Below are 20,117 nucleotides of genomic sequence, written 5' to 3' on the forward strand. Positions count from 1 at the left end.
TTAGAATAGAATCCTTATTCTCACCATATTCTAAGCATAGAATGTTCCCATCATAACCAAAACAAGCCCCGCACCCATGATCAGTCTACTTCTCTCTCCCTAGCATCCCCAGCACTAAATCCTCACCAGTCCACTTTCCATCTCTATGGATCTGAAGGAGCTTGGTATACTTTGAAGGTTACAGATTGGATCATCTAACAGTCACCGTTTCTGCAATAGGGGAAAAACATGAAGCAAAGGAGAGTGGTTTTGTCTTCAAGTTGCTTATAGGGCAGTAATAGTAAAGACTGGTCGTTAATTAGTAGTTAACAGCCTGGAGTTAGTGCCAGCTGTCATTCACCAGTTATATCATTTGGGGCATGTTATTAAACTCTTTGATACTCCGTTTTCTCATCTGTAAAATGGGAGAGCAATCATACTTCTTCATAAGGTTACTGCCAGGATTAATGGCAAAATGGGAAGGAACCTGTCCTAGGCCTGGCTGAAGGTGCATGAAATGTCAAGGGGCCTTGAGAAGTTCGTAGAAGGATTCCAGGAGGTCAATGTACATGTGTGTACATGCACACATGCTTGCTCATACTACTATACAGTGTCTGGGGCTGGCTCCAAGTGAAAATTGTATGGAAATGCAGTTGGAAGGTAAATACTAGAAAGGCTAGAGAATGAAGGCTTTGGGAGGCAGCTCCAGCAGTCCATGGTGGGTGAAGAGGCTGCTGCTGGGGATAGCAGGTAGCCATTTCCAGAATTTAGTGTTTGGCAAGCTTGTCAAAATACAGATTCCTGGGCCTACCCCAAAGGGCCCGAATCATCAGATCTACGGAGGACAGAAAGCAGGTGAGCACAGCTTACAGGATTGAGAAGACAAGGAGGTTCTGTTGTACAGGGGGGGAACTAGTAGCCAGCTGGTGGGACAAGATGGGGGAGGGGAGGGCTTCCAGAAGGAGGAGGTGTTGTAGCCAGGCCTCGAAGGAAGGAGTTTGGTTAGGGCTGATGGGCAAGGCTCTTCCAGGCAGAGGAGACAGTAGGAGACAAGACTTATAATCAACTGTGTTTTCCCAGCCAGTCTAGGAACTGGGCTACGATGCCTCTGGAGTCTGGAGTCAGAAAGTCATTTGGATTTTTACTTAAGTCTGGAAGCTCAAGTTTATTTAGGCCAAAGGTGAAAGAGGACTGGAAGGTTTGGGATGCAGTGAAGGAAATTATTATGGGTCTATTATCACTAAGCCTCCCCTTCCCCCAGATCACATACTTCTGATTGATTCCTGTTAGCAAAGAATGGAAGGCTGAGTGAAGGGTGGAGAAGGGGCAGGCCATTCGAATTTTATGATCTCAGTGGAAAAGGCTGCTGTGAGTAGATTCAGTTGCTAGAAGAGCCACAGAGATGGGCTCCGTGAGTCACTGTTCAGTCTTGCAAGCTCAGCCCACAGAACCTACTGTGGTCAGCCACCCCAGGTTGGCTCCCGGCCTAGCCCCTCAATGGTCCCCACTGGGCTTCAGTCTGTCCCTGTTTCTCTCTGTATCTCTGCCATCCCTGGTACTGTGTATCCTGCAGCTCTCCGTCTCTTCTGTCTCCCTTTCAGTCTGGGCCTCTGAATCTGGCTTCATCTGTGACTCTGGTTTTCAGGTGTCCCACCAATGAGGAGCCTCAGGAAGGCAGGAGCAGTGTGACCAGACTCAGACCCTTCCCCCCAACATTCTGTGCCAGGCCCTGTACAGGCCCATTGGTGCTGGAAGTACAGAAGTGGACAACATGCAGTCTGCTTACAATGCACATTCTATGTGGAGTGGGGAAACCAGGGCAAAGCCCTGCTTCTATCTCAGCCTGTCTGTGCCTCCCCTGACTGCCTGCTGTGCCCAGAGGCCAGGGTCAGCCAGAACCTGCCAAAGCCTCTTCTTTGCTTCTGGCACTGGGAGGGTATGTGTTCCTGCCAGCAGGTTCCTCTTAGGGCTCCTGAGGGGCCTGGCTGCTGGGTGGGAGTGGAGAGTGGATGGGGGAGGGAGGGAGAATCAGTGACTCAGTGGGGGTGGCCCTGGGACAGAGCTGAGGAAGGAGCCAAGGTTGGACCCAATGCTCAGTGAAGCCAAAGGAGGGAGGGAAGAAAGTTCTGGGAGCTGAGGTTGGAGCAGGACAACTCTGAAGACAGCCCTGGTTCCTTGTTCCTCTTCAGTATCTGCCTGGGGGTCTGGATGCTGGGTGCTGGGATGGGCAGGCAGCCGCATTCCCCCTGTGGCTGCTGCTCCTGTCTATGTTCATGAAGAGGATTCCTTCCTTAGGATCCAGAAGGCATTACCCCACTGTGCTCTCCTCCAGGGACCCAGGGACCAAGGGCCTGGCTCTGCTGTAGCCCCCACCCCCACCCCAATCTCCACACAAAATATATGTGAGTACAAGCTCACATGTACTGAAGGGACCCCAAATTTCAGTGCTTGGAGGAATTTCACAACTATCCAAGTGCCTTTCATGATTTCAAGATCCCAGAGGGTGGAATGATGCGACAGGGAATGAACACAGTCAGTCTGTCTTGGTCCATCTGTAATCCCAGGAGAAAAAGAATAACTTTTTTTTTTCTTTTTAAACAGGTGAGGAAAGTGAGGTGCAAAGAGAAGAGAATCCCTGGAGCAACCTCAACAGGTGAGTGGAGTCAGGCCTAGGATGTTTTCTCAGGTTCCAAGACAAGAAACTCAGCATTGGTCTATTTAGCTGGACTCTGGGGCTGGGGGGAGGAGGGGAGGTTCCTGGGAAAGCAAAGGGGCCGAGGGGTCTGGTGGATTCCGCCAAGCCTGAGTCTGTTCCCATCCCTGAGGCCTCACTGATGATTCCTCCACCTTCCAGCCCAAGTAATAGCACCTTCAGGGCGTGGTATCTTGTCTCAATCTCAATGACAAAGGTGTTTTGTTTTTGTTTTGCTGGTGCTAAGGACCAAGTCTGGCGGAAGGCAGGCTAATTAGTGCGGGGTCAGATTTGCACCCTGAACCGGTACCATCCTGTCTTTGAGTGGGAGAACTTGGAGATCAGGAGCGAGGTGGGGATGCAGCACGGTGCCCTTCGCTCCCATCCTTCATGAAGATACCCCCAGGGGCTCCCAGAAGCCGCCAGGAGCTGCTCCGGGCTTAAGGGTCTGCCTCTAGAAACCTCCAGAAACTCTGGGCCCACACTTGTCTTCTTGGGACCAGATTTGGGCGTCGACAGAAGTAAGTACGCGTCGTTTCGCCCGAGGAAAGGGGCAGATCTTACCCGGCAAGGTGGCAAGGCGGCGCGCCCACCCGACACCGAGACTTCCTCGGCGCGTGCCAAAGCGACTCGTGTCCCGCAAGCCCCCGCCCCACCCTGCGGGAGCCAGCCGCCCGCTCACCCTCGAGGGGCATCGCTGCCGGAGCCGCGGAGCAGCCGTTGGTCGCAGCCGAGGGAGGGCGCGCCGAGTCCGCAGGGCGCCGGGGGTGGGGAGCCGCGTGCCCCCGGGGAGGGGTCGGTCGGGGCGCGCGGGGAGGCTGAGCTTCGGCGCCGTCGCGTTTCCCTGCCACCGGGACCTACGGGCTGAGCTGTGACTCTGCCCTCCGGCCCCTAGGGGGAGCAGCAACGCCGGGTGCCCATAGTGGCCTCGTGCTTCCTCTCTTCCACCAGTAGGCGGCGTCCGTGAACGCCGGGCGGCCGCGCTGTACCTGCCGTCGAGGCCGCGGTGAGTTCGATGGGTCCAGCTGCGCAGCTTCCTCGACTTCACTGTTCCCTGAGTGCAGGTTATGGGCGAAGGAGGCGCGCACCAGCCCCCGCGCCGTGACTGGGGCCTGCTGGGGTCTGGAGGGCCTGCGAAGCCGGGGCGTGAGGGCGTGTCCGACCGTGGGGCCCCCACCGTGCAAAGACTCATGGGAGCGCGACGCGGGTCTGAGCCGAAGGGCGATCCTCACCCCCTGGTGTTCTTCTTCCGCAGGCCCGAACTCCAACAGCCACGGCATTCCCTGGGTTCTGGCACCTTCTATGGCCTAGGGCGCCCTGCCTGCATTGCCGGTGGAGGACTGCCAGACCATCTTCAATCCAGTTCCTGGATGAGCTTGGCTTTTCCTTTACACTGGTGCCCAGTCACTGGCTCATTTGCCCAGAGCAGACCGACCAATTCTTAGCACCGGGTGATGGCAGGGCCCTTGGAGGATGGGAAAGTGTCCCGAGATTCCCAGGGCCATGCCACAGACTGGAGGTTTGCTGTGTGCAGTTTCAGGGATGCTTGGGAGGAGAAGGAGGACCCTGCTACTCAGATACAGGTTAAGGTCCCCCGTCCTTCAAGACCAATTGCAGGGGCAGCTCAGAGCAAAAAGCTACAGGACAGCCCCTTATCCAGGGAACTGCGGTCACCTCCAGAACCAAGGGCAGTGGACGGGTCAGGAGATGGCCAGAGGACTACATTAGGAGGCTCCTCAGTCCAGTCAGAGGAGCCAGCCCTCACTGGAATGGAGAGCCTTCTGAGTCCCATGTCCTCCCAGCTCAACCTAGCTCAAGATGAAAGTGACAACGGAGGGGGAGGTGTGGTAAGGGGCGAGGGTCCAGGTGGGACATTGCCAGCTAGCTTTGTTGCTGGAGGGTTGCTGTCCAACACTGTGGACCTTGGAGACCCTCTACCAGAGACTTCATCAAAGCTACTGAAGGCAGGTAAGGAAGGCTGGCCTCAGGAAGGATGGCTATACCTGGGGGTAGGTGTTGAGATTTATGAAGTCTCTGACTCTACTCAGCCCTGGCCTATGGGTAGGGGTCCAATAATGACCCAGGCCATTTCCCTTCTCAAGACCCCACTGGATCCAGCGTTCCTAAGCTTTCTGACTGCCTCCTAGCCCAAGACCTCACCTGGGAGCTGCTGGCCAGTGGCATGGCTGCCTTGCCAGGTAACTGGGAGAGTCTGGTAGTGATGGAAGATGGGCGCCTCCATTGGGTGGGTGTTTACTATCTCATCTCCCCAGGGACTCGGGATGTAGAAGGCCGAGCAGTGCTGCTGCTGTGTGCCAACAGCTCAGCCTGGCTTCACCCCAAGTGCAACAGCCATGAACTCATCTGCCTCCTGCTCTACCTGCGAGGAATCCCCAGGTTTGGAGGAAGTGGTTGGAGGACTGAATTTGAGCCAGCATTTTCAGGGTTTGGAAATCGGATATTAAAATAAAGCTCATCCCTTTAGGCCCGAAGTACAGGCCCTAGGACTGACTGTAGTAGTTGATGCTCGAATTTCTTCCCCGAGTTCTTCTCTCTTCTGGGGGCTCAGGAAACTACAAGTGAGTACAGGAGTGTGGCTCCATTTCATTCCTTTAAGAGTTGGTGGTGGGCCGGGCGCTGGTGGCTCACGCCTGTAATCCTAAACTACTCAGGAGGCTGAGATCTGAGGATCTCGGTTCAAAGCCAGCCCAGGCAGGAGAGACCGTGAGACTCCTATCTCCAATAAACCACCAGAAAACCGGAAGTGGCGCTGTAGCTCAAGTGGTAGAGTGCTCGCCTTGAGCTGAAGAGCTGAGGGACAGCGCCCAGGCCCAGAGTTCAAGCCCCAAGAACGACCAAAAAAAAAAAAAGTTGGTGGTGGGGCTGAGCTCTGATTCCTTGCAGGAAGCAGCTCCAGGATCTGTACACAGGATACTGCTAGTGGGAAAGATGTCAGAGGCAGTGCCTTCAGGGCTTCAGGTAAGGAGCCAGGGTGATTGCGGTGGAGGTAGGTTCTTTCTTCAACCAACTCTGGCTCCTAACACCTTCTTCTTAGTTGGAGCAGCTGCCCTCCCATCAGAGCTTACTGACCTACATCCCCACTGCTGTGTTGCCCACTTCGCTTGGAGGACACCTGCCTTACTGTCACCAGAGCTGGCTGGATTTCCGGTTGGTCAGTGCACCAGGGGTGGCAGAGTACAAGGGAGTTGTGTAGTGCCGGGTCTGCAGAGGAGCTCTCCTGAGTCAGCCTGAGTAAAGCTGGCTGCAGTGGCTTGGAACCAGCACTGCCCATTAATCATGCCTGCCCCTCCTCACAGCGTCTGGAAGCCCTACTGCAGAGCTGTCAGGTGGTTTGTGCCCTGCTTCAGGAGGCCATTGAGAGAATGAAGGCTGTGCCCCAGCCCATGGCACCTGGAGTGAGTGTCCCCTTCTCATACCTCTGAATGTTCTTAGACTCCTTCCTTGTTGTCTCCCACGTCCACCGTTGCCTGTTGCCCTTAATCATAGGAAGTTGGTCAGCTGCTACAGCAGGCTCAAATCCTGATGCAGCAGGTGTTAGACTCACCACAGCTGGCATGGATACAATGCCAAGGGGGCTTGGAACTGGCTTGGCTGAAGCAGGTCTCAGAGATGACCCTGAGCCCAGACTATAGGTAGGTACAAACCCAGATCCTGCTCACCATATCTTGCTGAGCACTCAACTGGCTGGCTCAGTACCAGCCAGGATTATGAGTCTCAGGGCAGGGTGGAATTGAGTAAGAGGACCCACAAGGTATCAAGTAGCACATATGCCCTATGTAGGCCAGCAGTGGACAAGGCTGATGAGCTGTATGGCCAAGTGGATGGACTCCTGCACCAGCTGACCTTGCAGAGCAACCAGCGGATACAAGCCTTTGAGCTGCTCCAAACACTGGAGGCCCAGGAGGGTGGGCTGCACCAGGTGGGAACCATTTATTCAGAGCCAGCTGCTGTTGATTTCCAAGGTGACCCCCCCCCCAGCATCTGTTCTCACCATTCCCTGCTTATGTCTATCCAGATTGAAGTGTGGCTACAGGAGGTAGGCTGGCCAGGCCTGGAAGAGCCAAGGGAACCCTCACTGGACATGCTGCTCCAGGCCCAAGGCCCTTTTCAAGAACTGGACCAAGTGGCCCAGGTAAATTTGGACATAGTTCATTCTGGAGGGATTGAGGCATTTGCCCAGGGCCTAGGATGGCGGGAGTGAGTGAAAACAAGCCAGTCTACCCAGTTCTTTTGGAGCTCACCAAGCAGCAGAGGAGATCCGTTAGAACCCAGGCTCATAGTCACATACATGTTTTCAGACAGAGGTAAGAACTCTGGAGAGAAGCAGTACAGTGCCTCTCCCTGCCTTCGTAGCAAAGACCTGATCAAGCAGGTGTTTTAGGAAACATTTTGGAGGGACTTTTTAAGCTGAAAGTTGAAGGATAATTTGGGGTCAAACAGATGGAAGAGGTTTGGAAATGGTCATTTTAGGCTGGGAAATAGCTTTTATTTATTTATTTATTTATTGTCATTTGTGGGGCTTGAACTCTGGGCTTGGGTGCTGTCTCAGTGCTCTTCAGCTCAAGGCGAGTGCTCTACCACTTAAGCCACATGGAAAGTCTCATGGACTTTCCTTCCCAAGCTGGCTTTGTACTGTGATCCTTAGATCTCCAGCCTCCTGAGTAGCTAGGATTACAGGCATGAGCCACCAGCACCCAGCCTAACATGTTTGAAGATCCGTTGTCAGGAGGAAATATGTTCCTGAGAAACTATAAAGCCAGTGAGGTTGAAATGTGAAGCAGGAGAGATGAGATGAAGCTGATCACTGCACCCTGTTACAGTGAAAAGTTTGGGCAAGAAAGTTTCATAGTCAGTTCCATATTCCAGGAAGATATTCTTGGTTTCTGTGCGCACTTTGTCTTGTAGGGTGGATGTGGAAGTCCAGTGAAGAGACACAGTGGAAAATGTATTCACCTCTGTGTGTGTGTGTGTGTGTGTGTGTGTGTAGAATGGGTCCCATGACCTACCTTATATCTAAATCCTAAATCTGCAGATACTCAAGTTCCTCATATAATTTTTTTTTTGTCAGTTGTGGGGCTTGAACTCAGGGCCTGGGTGCTGTTCCTGAGCTTCTGCTCTCAAGGGTAGTGCTCCAGTTGTTAACTAGAGATGAAAGTCTCACAGGGACTTTTCTTCTGGGACTGGCTTTGAACTGCAATCCTCAGATCTCAGCCTTCTGAGTATTTAGGATTTCAGGTGTGAGCCACCAGCACCCAGAAATTTTTTTAAAACTCCATTTTAAAAAACACAACAAAAATGGGATAGTATTTTATATAACCAACACATATCCTTCTATATACTTTAAACCTGCTCTAGATTAATTATACCTGGTATTGTGTATGTGCTATGTATATGGTTAAGACTATTTAAGGAATAAGGACAGGGAAAAAAAGTTTGTATTTCTTCAGATTTTTTTTTCTTTTTGTACTGTTGGTGGGACTTGAATGTAGGACCTGGGCAATGGCCTTGAGCTTTTGTGCTCAAGGCTAATGCTCTGCCACTTTAAACCATAGCACCATTTCTGGCTTTTTGGTAGTTAATTGGAGATAAGAGTTTCTCAGACTTTCCTGTTCAGTCTTTGAACTGTGATCCTCAGATCTCAACCTCCTGAGCAGCTAGGATTACAGCGTGAGCCACTGACACATGGCTTACAGAACTGTTTTTTCCCTCCAAACATTTCCAGTGTAAGATTAATTGAATCCATGTGGGATCTGCAGGTAGAGAGGACTGGCTCTAGTGCTTTTTCTGGCAGGATGGTGGGTGTGCGGGGAGATGGACTCGCAAAGTTTATAGGACTTGCTGATGCATCCACGTGGAGAAGGCAGTTGTAAAGATGAGTGGGTGCTGTTCCTAGGAAGTTCTAGGGGATGAGGAGAATCTAAGGAAGGGCATTTGTAAGTCAGATCACAGGTATGGTCCCCTCCACCCCCCTCCCTGCCCCCAGTTGTAGGGCATGAATTCAGGGCTTGGGTGCTGTCCCTGAGCTTTCTCGCTCAAGGCTAGCCTTCTACCACTTTGAGCCACAGCCCCACTTCTGGTTTTCTGGTGGTTAATTGGTGATAAGAGTCCTACAGACTTTTCTGCCTGGACTGGCTTTGAACTGTGATCATCAGATCTCAGTCTCTTGAGTAACTAGGATTATAGGCATCCCGCTTATAGGTGTGCTTTTGAGATGGGTGGGAAGGAGTGAAAAGGAAGGCTTTGGGATTGGAGTCAGGATGTAGAGGGCCATTTTGTGGGGGTTGAAATGATCTTTGGGGTGTGATCACACAAGATTGCCTGGAGGAGAGCACACTGTCCTTATGAACCCAGTTAAGGAAAGGAGAACATCTGGAATAACTGAGGACAAGGAGGGCCAGGAGGGTGGGAGGAGTTGGGGCCCAGGAGAGAGAAGACTGAGTGCTGCTGAGAAGTGGACTCAGAAGGCTTGAGAGGGGGCTGTGTAGGATGGAGTAGGTAGAGGATGGTTTTCCATCTTTAGACTTAGTGACATGGAGATGGTCAATAGGAAAGATCTAGGTTCAGGGCCAGACTCCCAGGCCTGAGCTAGCTGAGTGCAGTCTTTCTTTCCAGGAGCAAGTCAGGCAAAGTGAGAAGTTTCTGCAGTCCCTGGCTGGCCAGGAAGCTGCTGAGCTGGGTCCCCCTGGAATACGCTTTCTGACCCTGAAAGCCCAGCTGACAGAATTCTCTAGGGCTTTGGCTCAGAGGCGCCAGCGGCTGGCAGATGCCCAGAAGCTCTCTGAGTTCCTCAAGCAGGTGGGTGGGTGAGCTTCCTTGTCCCTGGCTCTTTGGTCATTGGGGCTGAGGAAAGGGCTGCCCCAGCTCCACCCAATAGCCTGAGCTTTTCCTGTTATCTGTTCTGTTTCTTTGCCTTCAGTCTGATCTTAAAATCTAAGCACTAGCCTGGAGTCAGCCTCCTGGGAGTAGAGTGGGTAGAGGGATAGAAGGTGTGGCAGACTCTCCAAGGTCCCCCTCTTATGCCCATGTGGCCTTGATGTTGCAGGCCTCAACATGGGCTGAGGCGGGCCAGCAGGTATTGGCAGAGCTGGAACAGGAGCGCTCAGGTGTTGTGCTGCAGCAGCTGCAGCTGCACTGGACCAAGAACCCTGACTTACCTCCTGCTCACTTCCGGAAAATGTGGGCTCTGGCTACAGGCCTGGGCTCAGAGGGCATCCGCCAGGAATGCCGCTGGGCCTGGACCCGGTGCCAGGATACATGGCTGGCCCTAGACCAGAAGCTAGAGGCTGCGCTGAAGTCACTACCAACAGGCAGCACAGCTAGCTTGTGTGCCAGCCAGGTCCCCACTGTACCTGCCACCCCTCCCCTGAGGAAGTCCTACAGCTTTGACCAGAACCTGGGCCAGAGTCTCCGAGAGGCTGTGCACCACTGTCACCGAGCAGCCACTGTCACTGCCTGCCACAGACCAGAGTCTGGAGGAGGTGCCCAGCTCAGATCATCCTCAACTATGCCTCCACCTGGCAGCTCCACCACTGCTACTGCCTGCCATGTACCAGAGTCTGGAGGAGGTACCCAGCCCTCCACTGTGTCTCCACCAGGCAGCTCTGACCTCAGGAGCCCCAACAGGTACAGGCAGTGGGCATGTCAGGGAGGGTCGTGGAAGGACCATATCTTGGGTCCTGACTCTTCTTCCCTGGCAGGCTTCAGCTTGTGCTGGCAGAGATGGTGGCCACAGAACGGGAATATGTCCGGGCTCTTGACTATACCATGGAGAACTATTTCCCTGAGCTGGATCGCCCTGATGTGCCTCAGGGCCTCCGAGGCCAGCGTGCCCACCTCTTTGGCAACCTGGAGAAGCTGCGGGACTTCCATTCCCATTTTTTCCTTCGTGAACTGGAGGCTTGCACCAGGCATCCTCCCCGAGTGGCCTATGCCTTCCTGCGCCATGTAAGCCACCGAGGTCTGGCTGATGATCTCCCCCCCCTCCCAATGAGCTGTTGTCCTGTGCTAGGTACAGCAAAGAGTCAGATCCACAAGGTCCCAGAGTCTCAGGGTAGTTTTATTTATATAGGGGAGACACATGAAAAGATCATTCTAGGTTACACGTTGGGCTAGGAAAAGAAGCAGGACAGATAACATGAGGTACTGGTATGGCAGTGGGTATTTGAACTTAGGCTAGAGGAACCAAAATGAGTTCCACACCAGGAAAGAGCCAGTACAAAGCTTGCCAGTCATGGTGAGCATGGCTGAATGTAGTGAGGAAAGATGGTCTGAGGTGAGGTAATACCAGAGATCGTCTCAGAGCCATGGAGGGACAGAGCTGAATGCAGAGGCTGTTTGAGGAGACTTCTTTCACAGAGGCCTGCCTCATCTTCACTGTGCTGTTCTTGCTTATTCAAAGCAGTGTCTGTGGAAGGATCCCTCTGTGAACCATCTGTTGACATTTTAGTCAAAAGAGTGGTTTGCCTGGGATAGGGGTAGCCTTTGCACCTGACCTGACCATGTGTCTTTGTAGAGGGTGCAGTTTGGGATGTACGCACTCTACAGCAAGAATAAACCTCGTTCTGATGCCCTGATGACCAGCTATGGTCATGCCTTCTTCAAGGTAGGAAAGCCCAAAACTGTATGAGGGGGAAGGTAGGTGGCATACTCTGAAACTCAGTGATTTCCCACCTACCTGGTAGGACAAGCAGCAAGCCCTGGGAGACCGGCTGGACTTAGCCTCCTACCTGCTAAAGCCCATCCAGCGCATGAGCAAGTATGCGCTGCTGCTGCAGGAGCTGGCCCGGGCCTGCGGGGGCCCTGTACAAGAGCTGAGTGCCCTGCAAGCTGCCCAGAACCTCGTCCACTTCCAACTACGACACGGCAATGACCTGCTAGCCATGGATGCCATCCAGGGCTGTGATGTGAGTCATCCCAGGCCACGGTGGGCAGGTGCTATGGGTGTAGGAGGGATCAGGCACCCACTAGGCCCCAACTTTACAGGTTAACCTAAAAGAACAGGGGCAGTTGGTGCGACAGGATGAGTTTGTGGTGCGCAGTGGGCGCCACAAGTCCCTGCGCCGTGTTTTCCTCTTTGAGGAACTGCTGCTCTTCAGCAAGCCTCGCCATGGGCCCACAGGTGTTGACGTGTTTACCTACAAGCGCTCCTTTAAGGTAGGCGGACCAGATCCTGCCCCCACCCTGTGCCAGTCCCCAATTCTCACGCATGCCTTACCAACCCCTCTGCCCTGGCCATACAGATGGCAGACCTGGGCCTTACTGAATGCTGTGGGGATAGCAAACTGCGTTTTGAGATTTGGTTCCGACGCCGCAAGGCCAAGGACACCTTTGTGCTGCAGGCCTCCAGCTTGGCTACCAAGCAGGCCTGGACGGCTGACATCTCTCGCCTGCTCTGGAGGCAGGCTGTCCACAACAAGGGTGAGTCCTGACTCTTACTTTACCCTGTACTTCCCTCCCCACAGGATATATGGATATATGTCTTTTAGGGATCCAGAGAGGACTTAAGAACCCAGAAGAGCGTGGGAAAGGGGAGAAGGCCCTGTGGCAGCCACCATTGCAAGAGAAAAAAGTTCAAAGTCAGCCAATCCTGCAACCACTGTCTAACTTGGGGAAATAATTAACTTCTTTAGGCATCCAGAGCCTCACCTCTACAAAGGCATTATAGAACCTACCTTAGGAATGGTTGGGAGGAGAAAATCTGGCACCAGAAAGGCTCAGGGCACAGGACAGTAATCCATAGGATATGGGTATACAAGAAAGACTTATAGGCCTCAAAAGACTTATGGGCCTCACTTATGTCTACTCTCCACTCAGAGGTGCGCATGGCTGAGATGGTGTCCATGGGTGTGGGGAACAAGGCCTTCCGGGACATTGCCCCCAGCGAGGAAGCTATCAACGACCGCAACATCAACTATGTCCTGAAGGGTCGAGGTAGTGGGCAGGAGGGGACAGGAGGTGGGGGTGAGGAAAACTGTGCAGGAGGCAGTGGACCTTTGTCAGCCCTGGCCTGTACTGCCTTGGAGACCTCAGGCAAGACAGGGTTCTGACCTAGGACCTGTCTCAACTTGACTCTCTCTCTTAACATAGAAATTCGCTCTCGGGCCTCCATTGCTGTGGCTCCATTGGACTATGACAGCCCTTACGTGGGTGCCACAAGCACGCTTCCTGGAGACCGTGCCTCCTGCTCTGTGCTGGGTTCTCTCAACTTGCATCTGTATAGAGATCCAACTCCTCTGGGCGTCCGCTGGCCCCTGTATCCCCCCAACTTCCCAGAGGAAGCCGCACTGGAGACTGAGGCAGAGCTGGGCAGCCAGCCCTCTTTGAGTATGTCAAGGCTTATCTAGATACAGGAGTTGTGGCTTTCTGGGCCTCCCCTACTGAAACTCACCCAGTCCTTCTCTCTAGCTCCTGAAGACTCAGAGGTCTCATCCCAGTGCCCATCAGCCAGTGGTTCCAGTGGCTCTGACAGCAGCTGTGTGTCAGGGCAGGCTCTGAGCAGAGGCCTTGAGGACCTGTATTATGTAAGTGCTATCTTTCTGTCTTGTATCCATTAGTCCCTGTATCCTACCCTGGTTCTCTGGCCAATGGAGGACAGCTGGAGATAGGGAGGCACAGAGTCATTTCCCAGAGACCTCCCTGTCCCAGAACCAGGGAAGCAGGCATTCATACCTGGCCTGGAACTACAGGTCTGAGCCCAGGCTCGAAGATGATCCAGTAGTCAGGACCTCCAAGAAACATCACTTCTCCTGATCTGCTGTGACCAAGGCATGACTAGTACCAGAGCTACCTCCTTTCCACCTGTACAGCCATGTTGACTACCCTTTCTGATGCTGTGACCATCCATGGACTAGCCTGGGGCCTCTTTAGAGGTGTCTGGCTATTGGGACTAAACAACTGCTATGATCATAGGTTCTTGCCTCCATGTCTTCTCCTCTTGGTCCCTTCCAGCTCCCACTCTAATTGTAAATTAGGGACAGTCTGGCACAAAGGATATTTCTAAACTCTAGGCTGGTGGGGTACTGTAGTGCTCTAGGCAGTGACTGGGCTGCCCCTAGCTCTCAGGAGGGACACAGGTGCACAGCTTGGTTCACAGCAGGTGCTTTCTAACCTCTAGCCTTAAACTCAGGCTCCCCAGACTAAGGGGCAAGCCCACCTCTGAAGGGCTTTTGCCCCTTGCCTCCCCTGTCAGGCCCAGCCTTTTGTTTTCTAGACAGTTTGGTTATTTTGATGTGATGCCTTTTGAACAGTTTTCATTTAAAGTTTACTGTTATCTTATTAGTCAATAAGCCACTAGGGTCTCAAAAGAGTCTATGCCTTTCATTTGTGATTTACTCTTTTATTTGTTTACAATTAAAAAAAACTGATTTGTACCCATGGCTAAGCACATGCATTCTTGGAATTAATCCAGTTAAAATGTTGATGGGTTTGGGGCTTGGGAAACAGCAACTCTGGGCATTCTAGCCCTCTTGTAGTAAGTATTTGCCCAGGACAGAATAGGAGACAGACCTAGACAGGCCCCTTTGGATGAGCAGGTCCACACAGCGGCCATATTTCCTGGCAAAAGGCAGTGTGAGCTGCAAGGAAAGACTTGTCTTATCCCTGATTTCCAGGCCACTTGCCTTATTCTGTCTCCATGTGGGTGAGATTTTCCCATCTGGTTGGAAGCAGGGATAGGGAAAGCCCCATTGTTAGGGGCCTTTGATGCTGTAGGCAAAGTTCTGCGCAAAGGCATCTCACGGGGTTGTGGCTTTCATGGGAAGTGGGCAGAATGACCAGCTGACCAAGAATGTTTTGCCTGCTACTGATTTCCACTTTCTGGCTATATATGCTGACTTCATTTTTACCAGTAATAGGCAAGCCAGAGACCTGTTAGTAAGGGTACTAGTGTGTTTAAGTGAGTGCTATTGTAACTATACACTTGGTATGGTAATGTCAAGTTAATGAGAAATTAGCTAAATCTTTCCTATCTATAATACTTAAATTTTATCAAATCAAAGAAGAAAAATCAGCTGGGCACCGGTGGCTCACACCTGTAATCCTAGCTACTCAGGAAGCTGAAATCTGAGGATCACGGTTCAAAGCCAGCCCGGGCAGGAAAGTCCATGAGATTCTTATCTCCAATTAACCTCCAGAAAACCAGAAGTGGCACTGTGGCTTAAGTGGTAGAACGCTTGCCTTGAGCTGAAGAGCTGAGGGACGGCGTCCAGGCCCAGAGTTCAAGCCCCATGACTAACCCCCCCCCAAAAAAAAAAAAAACTTGATCATTTTTGAATATATTTTACTGTGTGTGTATATATGTGCATGCACATGCATGTGTGTATGTTGTATGCCAGTACTGGGGCTTGAATTAAGGGTCTCAGGCTCTATGCTCTACTTCAGCTTTTTTACTCAAGGCTGGCTCTATTACTTGAGCCCCAACTCCACTTCCCTACTTTTCTTTCTTTTTTGCTTTTTTTTGGGTCAGTCATGGGGCTTGAACTCTGGGCCTGTGCGTGGTCCCTCAGCTCTTCAGCTCAAGGCCAGTGCTCTACCACTTGAGCCATAGCACCAATCCCGGTTTTCTGGTAGTTAATTGAAGATAATAATCTCATGGGGGCTGGGAAGGTAGCTTAGTGGTAGAGCGCTTGCCTTGCATGCCTGAGGCCCTGGGTTCGATTCCTCAGCACCGCATAAGCAAAAAGAAAAAAGCCGGAAGTGGCACTGTGGCTCAAGTGGTAGAGCGCTAGCCTTGAGCTGAAGAGCTGAGGGACAGTGCCCAGGCCCAGAGTTCAGGCCCCACGACCGGACCCCCCTCCCCCCCCCCAAAAAAAAAGGAATCTCATGGATTTTCCTGCCCAGGCTGTCTTTGAATCTCTATCCTCAGATCTCAGCCTCCTGAGTAGCTAGAATTACAGGCGTGAGCCACTGGTGCCTGGCTCCACTTCCCTTTCTTGAATAAGTTTTCCTTTACCAAAAAATGCTTTGAAGCAGCTTAAGTATGAAGAATGATGACAACATGGCTAAAGTCATCATGGTGAAGTCAGTATCACTAGTTGGGAAGCCCTGACTCCTGTGCTCATGGGCTTGGCCTCCCATGACCTGCTTACGTAAGTGTGGCCAAGGTTGTTATTGGTGAAGGCTACTTGGTATCATTGGAGGACAGTTCATCAAATCCAACATCCTAAATGTTTTCACTTTTTGACTATTCTTGGTTGGTTAATTTCGTTCATCATTTCTCCTTCCCTGAGTCAGGGGTCAGTGGCCTAGCTACCTGCTTAATGTGTTGAATATTATTGGCCTGGCTCTTGGGCAGCAAGACAGTATCCATAGAGTTGCCATTCCCATTGGGGTGCAGGTGAGTCTCACCTCCACCCAGCTGTACAGGCGTTCCTGGGTATGCCGGTCATCCTTGAAGCCAGTGATGGCCAGCAGATCCACCACAAACTGCTTGGGGCTGATGTGCAGGGTCTGCCGGGAGAGCCCATGGTCAGATAGGGCTGCAAGCATTTCCCAGGCCCTCAGAATGACGTGCAGAGCAAGGACTTCACTGGGCCTGCAGGAGCCACAGGGGTTTTGGGTAGGCACTCCAAATCTGCCTCTTAGCCACAGCTCTGTCCAGGCAACGGCCCTGCCTTCTTAACCCTGTACTTTCTGCCACCGTCTGCTCCTCATTTCTTTTCCCCACTTCCCATTACGGCTTGTATCCACTTATATTCTACCACTTACTACTGGAGTAGGGGGACAGGTAGAGAAGGTACAAGGTGTCCCAAGGCCTGGGGCCTGTCACATACCCACAGCCGGTTTGCTAAGGAGACCACTTTGGCTGTGATAGCTTTGGGGTCCTTTTGCCTGATGGAATCCAAGATGATGTCTGTCAGGAAGCGGTGACATTTCTGTGCATAAAACATCTCTTCCCAAGACAAAGAGAAACTCAGGAAGGTTACCTCTGTGGAAGAGGGAGAGTCAATATGGCTACATCTGTCCATAGCTATGATGTTAGAGACAGCTGTGGGGATGGGAAGACATAGTGCTCCCAAGGACATTGTTCCCTAACGTACACTGGGGAGGTACTTGGCCAGGGCTGGCTCCAGAGCCTTACCTTGAGTCTGGGGGATGGTTGTGAGTGGTGTGTGTCTGAAGCTGTCCATCTGAGTGGTGTAGATGATGCTATCCTCAAAGAACATGCAGGAGCCATCACTACCCACCACAGGAGGGTGAGTCACTTTGAGGATGATCCCCGGATTGTCCACACCACCCGCAGTAGGCAAAGGCTGCTCAGGTGTAGGCCTTTCTGTAACAACAAGGGGAGGGAGCTCTCCTTAGGCTTAAGAGCTGAGGCTCAGAGCCGAAGCAGAGAGGGCACCTCTGGTGACAGACCAGTACATTCAATCACCCCAACCATCTAGAGGCCTCCTGCTTCTCATAAGTAGCACTCAGGTCACTGTTGTGACCTTTCCTCTTTACAGCCCAATATTATTGCAAGTACTGAATTTCAGAACTCCAAGGGACTCTATTGTTGAACTAAGATTAGTCTCAAGGCCGGTACAAGCTCCATAGAAGACTATTAATCTATAAAACTAAGAAGTGCTTTTTGGGCCAGCTCTTTATGTTTTTGCACTCTGAAAGAATGGATATTTGGCACCCTGATAAATCAACTAAGAGTCCAAGAAGAGCCTGATCCATTAGAAGGAAGGGTGCCAGTGCTGTAGAATTTGAGAGAGCAGAGGGAACTGCCTGTATGGCAGTTCTCAGTACACTTCCTGCCAGCCCATTTCCACCCCAGTTTCCATAGATCCTCCTATCTCCTGCACTTGTCCACCTGGATCCCCTCAGCATCTCACATGCCCTGTTTGCTTTTCACTAAGATCTACCTTCTGTCATCTACTCAGCTCGGTAGGAGCCCACCTTTGTATTCAGCCAAGCCTGAAACTTTGGCCCTTCCATTCCCCTGCCTCCTTCCACTGCTTAACTCCATTGACCCAGCCTAGAATGCACTCATGCCTAACATATCACCTCCTTCCTCTGCCCCTGAGCAAAACATTCTGGGGCTCATACCTGACCACTTGCCTGTTTTTGAAAATCCAGAGACTTCCCACCCTACTCAGATTCAGAACAGAGTATCCCAACCTAAACTCAACCCACAAGACATGACCTGATGACTTTGTCTTCAGGCTTTTGCACGGGAATTTGGGCCTCCAGCTAGATAAAGGGCCCGTGCGTTCACAAACACCCTAGACGTTGCCTGTCTGCCATATCCCCACCCTCTAGCCTACCCGTGCTCCTTTCTAGGGGTCCTCATCACCTCATGTGACCTCTTGTCATACCTTTGTGCCAGCGTCTGCTGCATGGCACAGAGCTGGCATCAGTAAGTAGAACTCTAGACTCTCTTTTGTCACTAACTCACTCTATTGCTTTTTTGTTGTTGTTGTTGTTGTTGTTGTTGGTCGTGGGGCTTGAACTCTGGGCCTGGGCGCTGTTCCTCAGCTCTTCAGCTCAAGGTGAGCGCTCTACCACTTGAGCTACAGCGCCACTTCCGGTTTTCTGGTGGTTTATTGGAGATAGGAGTCTCACGGTCTCTCCTGCCCGGGCTGGCTTTGAACCGAGATCCTCAGATCTCAGCCTCCTGAGTAGCTAGGATTACAGGCGTGAGCCACCAGCGCCCGGCTTCACTCTATTGCTTTAGCCAAGGAGTTTTTCCTTCTCTGTTACCATTGAAGTTTAGGTCAAGAATGAAATAGGAGGGCTGGGAAGGTGGCTCAGTGGTAGAGTGCTTGCCTTGCATACATGAGGCCCCGGGTTCGATTCCTCAGTACCACATAAGCAGAAAAAGCCGGAAGAGGTGCTGTGGCTCAAATGGTAGAGTGCTAGCTTTGAGCTGAAGAGCTGAGAGACAGAGCCCAGGCCCAGAGTTCAGGCTCCAAGACTGACCAGGAAAAAAAAAAAGAATGGAATAGGACTCACCTCTCTCCTTTGGCTTCTGCTTGCCCCAGTCTTTAAGGGTGACAGTTCTTTTTGTGGGGAAGTATGGCTTAAAGGTTGGTTCTGGGCCCTTGTCTTTTGCTCCAGCTCCAGCCCCTGCCTGTGGGCCTGGATCCTTCTCTGAGGCTATGGAATGGACTTTCCAGGTAGCTGAGGCGCTGGGCTGGGAAGCAGCCTCACTTCCTGAGGGAAGATGCATGGCAGCTTCCTCCAAGTTACTGCTTAAGGGGGCAGTCAGTGGTTGGAATTCCCACTGTTTGCAATTGACCATGTCCCATTCTCTCACCAGGGAGATGAGTTTTTGCATGGGGGTGACAGGAGGGTCTTTGGTTTCAGATTTCTGTGTGAGGTTAATGGTGGTGCACTTCTTCTTGGGAGGACTCTCAGGGTGGGCCCCCCAGTGTCTAGGATTGGCACACAAACCAGAGCAATGTGAGTAGGTGCTAGGATTGCCTGCCCTCTTGGCATTTCGACAAAGAGAGACCTGGACAGTCCGGGTGTACTGCTCAGCCTCTTCCATCTGACTGGGCCTGGCCAGGTTCCCCTTGGCTTTATTCCATGGAGTCCTGTCATTGCAGCCTTGGAAGTCCACAGGCATGCAGGCTGTGGTCTGAGGAGAAAGGAGTACAGTAGCTCTGGGTTTGTTCTACATTGTCAGAGCCTCCCTAAGACCTAAAAGCTGGTCCTTCAAGACTTCATCCTATCTCTGACATAATTTCAGCTTTGCTCTGTCTGAATGGAGGTGGTGCCAGCCCAGAGATCTCTCACACTCTACTAAGAGATTATCAGCACCCCAGGCCACAAGTGGTTTAACACATCCTTTGGCCTCCTTAAGGTTAAGAAACTAGTTCCTGCACTAGTAGGAACTAGCAGAACCCATGTAGGTTCTGCTTTCTCACTTCACCAGCCTCTCAGTAGTTGAGCCTGTCCCCTGAACCCTGTAGTCTTGGGTTTTTTTTTTTTGTTTGTTTCTGTTTTTTTGTTTTGTACAGATCCTGGGGCTTGAACTCAGCACCTGGGCATAGTCCCTGAGCTTTTGTGCTCCAGGCTAATGCTTTAGACTTTGAGCCACAGTGACAGTTCCAGCTTTTTATAAAATAGTTAATTGGAGATAAGGATCTCAGAGACTTTCCTACACGGGCTGTCTTTGAACCAGGATCCTCAGATCTCAGCCTTCTGAGTTGCTAGGATTATAGGCAGGCACCACCAACACCAAGGTGGTATCAGTATGCTTTTTGTTTTGTTTTTAAGGAAACCACTAACCAAATAAGGCTGGGACTTACTTCTTTGACGTCTCTACCTAACTCCACCAGTGACCCTGGTCCTTCTGTCACTACATGCAGTTTCCTGATGGGAAAAGCTTCTTCATTTTCACATTCTTTCTCCTGGGTCCAGGACCTGTGGAGACCAAAGGGGGATGGTTAGTAGGTGAAAAATTCTCATCAAGTTTATTGGTTATGTCTACCTT

At 51.8% G+C, this 20,117-nt stretch overlaps 2 protein-coding genes across 2 annotated transcripts in view; one reads left to right on the plus strand and one right to left on the minus strand.

Moving 5' to 3' along the window:
- Positions 1 to 4,125: 4,125 nt before the first annotated feature.
- Positions 4,126 to 13,651, plus strand: Plekhg4 (pleckstrin homology domain containing, family G (with RhoGef domain) member 4). Its single transcript, XM_013012658.1, has 22 exons — positions 4,126 to 4,639; positions 4,774 to 4,869; positions 4,945 to 5,068; positions 5,157 to 5,250; positions 5,576 to 5,650; positions 5,727 to 5,843; positions 5,989 to 6,087; positions 6,179 to 6,324; positions 6,473 to 6,611; positions 6,708 to 6,824; positions 9,305 to 9,487; positions 9,735 to 10,209; positions 10,288 to 10,315; positions 10,390 to 10,636; positions 11,205 to 11,294; positions 11,374 to 11,595; positions 11,675 to 11,845; positions 11,932 to 12,109; positions 12,506 to 12,622; positions 12,779 to 13,015; positions 13,097 to 13,212; positions 13,640 to 13,651. The coding sequence occupies exons 1-22, from the start codon at positions 4,126 to 4,128 to the stop codon at positions 13,649 to 13,651; spliced, it is 3,597 nt and encodes a 1,198-aa protein (XP_012868112.1).
- Positions 13,652 to 14,011: 360 nt separating this feature from the next.
- Kctd19 (potassium channel tetramerization domain containing 19) overlaps positions 14,012 to 20,117 on the minus strand; it is a 31,377-nt gene continuing 25,271 nt past the window's right edge. The window contains exons 11-16 of the mRNA XM_013012812.1: positions 19,933 to 20,047; positions 18,632 to 19,259; positions 16,770 to 16,961; positions 16,462 to 16,616; positions 16,037 to 16,138; positions 14,012 to 14,265 (exon numbers count right to left, since the gene is read on the minus strand). Coding sequence (XP_012868266.1) covers positions 14,149 to 14,265; positions 16,037 to 16,138; positions 16,462 to 16,616; positions 16,770 to 16,961; positions 18,632 to 19,259; positions 19,933 to 20,047 — 1,309 coding nt within the window. The 3' untranslated portion in view covers positions 14,012 to 14,148. The remainder of the gene's footprint in view (positions 14,266 to 16,036; positions 16,139 to 16,461; positions 16,617 to 16,769; positions 16,962 to 18,631; positions 19,260 to 19,932; positions 20,048 to 20,117) is intronic.

Source organism: Dipodomys ordii, unplaced genomic scaffold (genome assembly GCF_000151885.1).
Source record: "Dipodomys ordii isolate 6190 unplaced genomic scaffold, Dord_2.0 Scaffold18, whole genome shotgun sequence".
Classification (NCBI taxonomy): Eukaryota; Metazoa; Chordata; class Mammalia; order Rodentia; family Heteromyidae; genus Dipodomys; species Dipodomys ordii.